The 7,531-nt window shown below is 41.8% G+C and overlaps 1 protein-coding gene across 3 annotated transcripts in view; it reads right to left on the bottom strand.

The window, feature by feature from the left end:
* The window catches only part of NRG2 (neuregulin 2), a 423,875-nt gene that overhangs the window by 175,350 nt on the left and 240,994 nt on the right, over positions 1 to 7,531 (bottom strand). For all 3 annotated transcript variants that reach the window (XM_019506597.1, XM_019506598.1, XM_019506602.1), the window contains exon 2: positions 4,503 to 4,674. In XM_019506597.1, the coding sequence (XP_019362142.1) occupies positions 4,503 to 4,674 (172 nt within the window). The remainder of the gene's footprint in view (positions 1 to 4,502; positions 4,675 to 7,531) is intronic.

Here is a 7,531-nt window from a genome sequence, read left to right as displayed (position 1 = left end):
CCCCCACTACAGAAAGTATGTGGAATAATTGGAGTGAATCCAGTGGAGGGCAACAAAAATGGTGAGGGGCTGGGGGACATGACTTATGAGGAAAGACAGGAAACTGGGCTTATTTAGTCTAGAGAAGAGGAGACTGAGAGGGGACTTACTAGCAGCCTTCAACTACCTGAAATGGGGTTTGAAAAAGAGTGGAGCTAGACTGTTCTCAGTCATGGCAGATGACAGAACAAGCAGCAATGGTCTCAAGTTGCAGCAAGGGAAGTTTAAGTTCAATATTAGGAAAAATATTCTCACTAGGAGGGTAGTAAAACACTGGAACAGGTTACCCATAGAGTTGGTGGAAGTTCCATCCTTGGAGGTTTTCAAAACCCAGCTAGACAAAGCTTTGGCTGGGATGATCTATTTGGGGATGGTTCTGCTTTGAGCAGGGGGTTGGACTAGATGATTTCCTGAAGTCCCTTCCAATCCTAACTTTCTATGATTCTAGTGGGTGGTTACAGCTCAAGTGCATATACAGTGGTATAGGGCAGTGGTCTCCAAACTTTTCTGATAGCGCACTCCTATCAGTAAAAAAATTTTGAGCACGCACCCCCATTATATGTATATTTATATAAATATAAATATAAATAGAAGTTCTAATATTTTCTTCCCGCACCCCAATGGATCGTCTTGTGCACCCCCTGAGGTGCGTGCACCCCACTTTGGAGACCACTGGTATAGGGGAGGGTTCAAAAGAGGTTGGACAGCCACTGGTCAGGGATGATCTAGGAATAACTATGCCTATGCTCTACTATGGATGTTTCCATGCTTCTGGACACTGCTGTTTGTCATCCCTCCCCTCCTTCCCCCCACCCACCCTCCACCTTCCACTACATATGTTCGGGTGTTTTTAAGCCTTCCTCAGAGGCACTGGGTGCTGGTTGCAGCCAAGGCTGAGGATTTTGACTGGGGTGTGCTAATTCCTGCTGAGACCAAAGCTGGAGCTTGGTCTGCTCAGGAACAACCTGATCACCCTGTTTGGGGTCAGGAAAATTTTTTACCCCATAGTCAGATTGTATGGACTGTGGGGGTTTTTGCCTTCCTCTGTAACACGGTCGTGACCTTCTAGAATAGAAGCAGGACATTGGCTGCCATGGATCCCTGCTTTACCTGTGGCAGCTTAGGGTGCTAGGTCTGTGTTGTGCCAGGGTTCAAGGTAGTTTTATGCAGAGTTTATATTGTGGTTTGTATAGGATGGTTTTGATAGGGATGATCCTGCCTCAGGCAGGTGGTTGGACTAGATGACGTCTGGAGGTCCTGTCCAGTCCTACTTCTCTATGATTCTATGATTCTGTTGACAATTCTATTCAAAATCCTCTATTCACCAATCAATTTTTCATATGGAGGAATTTATTCCAATCTTTTTGTGATTAAATTAAAACCAATAATTCTGAGGTGACTAAAATACATAGGATAAAAATGGTTCAAAATGCATGTTGTCAACATTCAGCCATTTGAGCACATTAAAAAACTTTTCTAATGGATTTTTTTAGTCACTTTAATTTTGAAAATTAATACTCTATAATTTTGAACGTGGACACCCTATAAATTCTATAATGAAAATAGACGTATTTTTCACACTTGTCTATGGCATGTGTTCACAGAAAATTATCTTTCAGATTTCAAAATGATCTAAAGGTCTGTTTCTTCATCAGGTATGTTGAGCTATACAAAGTTATATGTGTGGTAAAGTGCAGAATAATATGTTACACGCAATAACAACACTGCTTTATTTAAAAAAAAAGAGAGATTATGAGACGGTTACATTGTTACCAATGGGCTGCTACAGGCTACTCCATTCTGTTACTCCATCTCTACTCTCTCCCAATAAAAAAAATATTTTTCACAGTTATTGTCTCCTATTCTGTCTCTATAGTTACTTCCAACTTTGGTGGCAGTTGTTCAGTCATGTAGAGGACTGAAGCTTGATATTTTCATGCAAGAAAAGTATCAAGCAAAATATTTTACATGAAATGCTCCCATAATATAAAATAAATAAATCCGCGTTCCAATAACAGATGAAGGTAGATTTACTGTCTGACATCATGCTCCCATTAACATTTTTATGGGACTTGTTTGCTAACAAAACCAACATAGATAATAATATTATAATAAATTCTAAAGTATTTTGTGTTAATAGATGTCAAAACATTTTGCAAAGCAAATCAGTATTATCATTTCCATTTTACAGATAGGAAATTGAGACATGAAGAAGCCAATTGACTTGCCCCAGAAGTATTATGTCAAATGGTACTAGTTATCAGGGTGGCTGATAATACTAGAGAACAGACATATTTTGTTAAATGTACTAAGAATTGTCCCCACTAAATGCAGATCAGTTACCTTACAGGAAGTTTGCCTAGTCTTGTAGCATATCACAGAGACGTGTTTTATTTTCAGCAGCTTTACCATTAAATGGGCCATACAACTGTTGATCTTCTCATATGCAGAAAATGAATACAGAATGTAGGATCATGAATTGGAAGACCAAATAAGGGCTGCATGACAATGCAGATGTATAAAAATGTGGGATTCCTCAGTGTTGTATGATATGGAAGGGCACATGGCAGATTTATGCAAAATAACTAACAGAATGCTAAGAGAGATCAAAACCTCCTGTCCTTACCACACAGTAGAACTAACTGAAGTGAAAGTGAGGCTGGATATCTAGTAGGCAAAGAAGAGATATTTAGTTTATAGTCTGAAATAAATCGCTGTATAAATTAATGCAGTTGGGTATTTTGTCAAGCCAATGATTGTTTGGGGGGGAAATACACTCTGGGGCATTGATTTTTAGATTCCTTCAAAGTGATGTATGTGCTCCCATTATCTTGGAGGAACATGCAAGGTCCTGAGCGAGAAAGACAGCTGATACCTGAGGCCTAATGTCTGACAGTCAGCATCCAGGCATTACAAGGGGAGGAAGAGGCGTGGAGTATAAAAGATTACTGTGCCTCTTTACCCTTTCCCTTTAATCTCACCTAACTAATTCCAACAGCCAGGCTAGGAGTCCACTCAGATTCTAAATAAAGAAATGGGAAAGGCTTGTTGAAGCACATGCAAACAGCTTTGTCCTGATCTAAAGAAATCAGGAAGGAGAATCCAAAATGAGTTTTGTTGCTATTTTGCCAGCTGGAGGAGAAGACAACCAGGCTCTAACAATTATACGGACTTATACACTGGCCCTGTCTAAAGTCATCTCATGAATACAATTATCACAGAAAGACGCCTCTATTTTTTCCACTTAGATAAACTGGAAAAACCACGTCCACAAATTAATGTGTCCTCTACCTCAACCAGGAGGCCAGCCAATACCTTTTAGGGCTCATCAGTATTGAGACTGTACCAGACTTGTATTTTCTTAGTTGTGTTATGAGTCCTCTCTTCCCCTACTCTAGCTCTGATATTACTGGGATGAGTAAAAAACAGGTTCCCATATTGGGGGGTAGAATACTAGATACTAACTGAGAAGGAGCCGATGGTGTGGTTGTTCAACTAATATCTCCACTTTGACATTTGTTCAAAGTCACCATTGGCCATCTGACTGAGACTTGTTTTTCTCCCCTTCCAGGTATCCGGGCTGTATTCTCACCTTTCCTTCCCACCTCTATGTCTGGGTGAGACATAGCTTCCTCATGTGAAAAATGGTAAAAATACTTACCTACTCTGAACAAATACAAGGATAGGCTTAACTGGGTAACGGCCTCTACTATTTGAGATCTTTCAATGGAATGTGCTATGCAGAATGTAACAATGCCAAAGTAACCTACTGCAATGTATACTGTATCAGGTATAGCAAAGAAGGTTACATTTAACCTATCTATTTTAAAATCCTGAAATGAAGACATACATTTTCAAATATGTCTGGATCCATGGTGGGAAACGTGCCAACATTACACTGTAGTGCTTCAGGTTCATTAGTTACCACTAGCATTTGGCAGTACCTAAATTTGAAGGGCCTATCTGCTAAAATCTCAAACATAAGCAGCTCATATTGACATATGTCCTTTTGATCTGGAAGATCTAAAGTATCATATACATTTAAATCCAGCACAGATCATTTATACAGGCATCATTTCACTCACCAGTAGTACATAACCTGTAAGTGAGTAAAACATAGCAGCTATTCAAAAAGACATTATTCAAGAAGACACTATACAATATTGTACAATAATTTTAAAAAGAAGATGAAAACAGAATATCCAAGTGAAGCTGTAAATAAGATTTAGGAAGTTGTTGATAGAATTAGACAAAAGTGTATGAATGCAGGAATTTTTCAGCTATATATCAAATGCCAACCCAGACCAATCAGCTTAGCCTGTGAATTTCAACAGGACCCTTGCACAAGATGATATGAGGGCTGAAAAAATTGCCATAGCTAGCAACAGGCAGCCAAATGTACACAACTTACAAAGAGTATTGCTTAATTATAAGGACACAAAGTAGTCGTGTTTCATACTTACTTTCCATTCCCATATTTTATTCGGATGTCCTTGCTTTTCTTCAGTTCTTTACCATCTTTAAACCACTTGTAGGAGGGCTGAGGATTCCCTGAAGTAGCCTCACATTTCAGTGAAATCTTATCCCCCACATGAACATTTGGACTCTTCAGTTTCTTCAGTTTTGGAGGAACAGCTGCAAAAAGAAAAATCAGACTAAGATGAAACCTATCCCTTTAAGGGGCGTAGTGCAAGTTATGTAGTTGAGTTTCTCTCTGCTATGACTCTGAGAAAAGCATCTGATCTGCACTTTTCACAACTGTATTTCCTATATACTTCCTGAGAAGCTGGAACTTTTCATAAACACTTTGTCACTGTTAACTTCATTATTTTTGTAAAAAGCAAACAGGTGGGTTTCACACACAGTTGTATTCAGCATCTGACTTCAGGGTGAGACTGAGCTCACTAGCTTCCACCTTCCTCTTCCATCTGCTGCAGATTTCCAGACCAATCACTCCTTTTTTCTTTATGCATGAAGCAGGCTCTGTGCATATCCATGTGCACAAGATAAATGAAGACTTTATTCTGCTCCCTGAACTTGAAAGCCTGAAAACCAGACTGAGGGAAGGGCAGGAGGAGCTCAGGATATTAGCTCTCTAGAAATATTTTTACTTATCCCGATACTACTCCTGATAACCCTTTTTGTAAGGCATCTTCTTTTACCTCCGCTGCTGCTGCCACCAGACATAATGCTAATCCCAGAGTCTCTACAGATCTCAACCACAGCATTTGGCAACAGAAGGACGTTAATGGTTTGGGGGCTTCATTCTCTCTCCCTCCAGTTACATGCACTGAAGATTTCCTGAGGTTCCCATAACTGCCTACATAATCTGAGGATGTACTGTACATTAGCTTCTTGACTGCCAAAAAGGGAAAACTGAAACACATCCCAGCAGAGGAAACAACGCTGGTACAGAAGGTCATTCAGTCCCATCAACAGAACAGGAGCAACAGGGATCCTAAAATGAAAGCCTGCATGTGCAAAAGGATGAGGAGGGAGGGGCATCCATTCTCTGGGGCACTGCCAGAGACATAAAAGAATAAAAGCCCATTGCGAGGAATCTTTAAAAGGCCTTAGGAACTGTAACACCAGACAGGTCAGCCTCCCTAGTCTGAGACTTCTCTTTGAGTGTGACCTTTTCTGGATGCTTCAGAGGAGAAGGAAATAATATTGCTATACACATGCTACAAAAAGGTTGTAGGAGTTTGATTGGGAATTCACTACTCAGAGTTCTTTAAGATGAGAGGATCCTCCAGTCCCCGAGGAGAGGGAATGTGTCAGGGTGTGTGCCTGAGCTGTCCACTTGAGGGGCAAAGGAACATAAAATGGGATCCCTTCTCATAGGACACGTCTACACGAGATGCTGACTACCCAGCAGCCAAAAAAGACTGTGCAGTACCGTGTCACACCATGGAAATGCTAATATGCTACTGTGTTGTATTATTAGGCTACCACGCAGTAGCATCACCTAAAAGACTTGGCACTGCTGCACAGTAACTCTGGCTACTGCACATTTATTTAGTACTTGCTAATACAATATATTCAACAGCAGTGGCTCTCAACCTTTTGATTCCCTGGGTCCACCTCTTCGCTGCCCCCATAGCCAATTCTAACCCCTATACAGTCCCAGCCCCTATACAGTCCCACCGCCCACATGCCCTACAATACACTTACCACCCCACCATGTCTGCACCAACCACAGGCACAGCCCACAGTCCACCTCCCTCACTGTCCGCTTTCCACAAGCTCAGAAACCTCCAAGCTAGCTTTCCACAAAGGGAAAAACACAGCTACATTTGCATAGCTCTCAGTCTAACTCTAATTAGCCTACCTGCAGTGCCACATTGAGGTGATTCTGCTTTTTCCTGTGCTGAAATAACACACACAGGTCATGTCTACACAAGATACTAAATGCACAATAGACTAATTCTATTCAGCATTAGTGTGTCATGGCAAAAGCCGTGCTAATGCAGTAATGTGCAGTAGAATTAGTCTACTGTTCATCAATGTCTCTAAAAAGGCATGCAGTAGTGCTGGTTACTGTGCATTGAGTTAGTATCTGTTCCTACAGGTACTAAACTTAATGCACAGTAATAACAGCACATTAATACACATGTAGATGTGCCCACAGTGAAGCCTGGTGTCAAGAATGTTAAAAGGATGGTAAGCTGATCCCTCCCAGCATCCATGCTTGTAGCCCATGCTCAGCATCTTCATGATCCAACCATTAAGAATCAGTGACCTTGAGTAATGCAGCAAACAGTATAATACAGGGGAAAGGCTGGATGGGTACATCTCTCCTCTTCAAATGAAAAACTGGTGCCACTAAGAATAGGTCAATGGGAGTAGGTCCAAAGACATCATTGCACAAAATGGCCAAAGAGATAAGTAAGAGTCTTCCCGAGGGCTCTACTCACCAAATACCATCTCTGATCCTCTAATACCAACCCTTTTTCACTTTTTCCTTTCTCTACATTTCATGAATTAATAGGAAGCCTGAGAACTTTGTTACACCTTACACTGTGAGCTGCACAAATGTTGATCAGTGTTAGTGCCAGCTCGAGTTTCAAGGAGTTGCACTTCAGGCCAGCAGGGGCTTGGAAGGACTGAAAAGTAAGAATCCTTCCCTCCCATTTTCAGTTTCCTCCCAGCCACCTAGGGCACTTCCAGGGCTCCCCCCCTGCACTCAGGGTTCCCTCTCCCCTCCCCACCCTCCCGCTTACTTGTGGCTGCCCATGTTATCTGTCCCAGTGGAGTAAGCAAGGTAGGCTCACTGCCTAGCCAGCCACCTCTCCTGGGCTGCACCTCTTCTCTGGGCTGAGCCCACCCGGAAAACAGTAACAGAGATGCCAGTGGCCAGGCTAGTAGGTTAACTCTTCCCTGCCCACTAGAGAACACACAGCATGGGCAGCCAAAAGTAGGCGGGTGGGCACAGCCTGTGAGTAGGGATCTGGGGTGTTGGGGGTGGGATCTGTTTGTAGAATAGTTCCCA

This window comes from Gavialis gangeticus, unplaced genomic scaffold (genome assembly GCF_001723915.1).
Source record: "Gavialis gangeticus isolate Ggan-Ray unplaced genomic scaffold, GavGan_comp1, whole genome shotgun sequence".
In the NCBI taxonomy this organism is placed as follows: Eukaryota; Metazoa; Chordata; order Crocodylia; family Gavialidae; genus Gavialis; species Gavialis gangeticus.
Note: the sequence above shows the minus strand (reverse complement) of the source record. Positions and strands in the feature narration are given on the sequence as shown.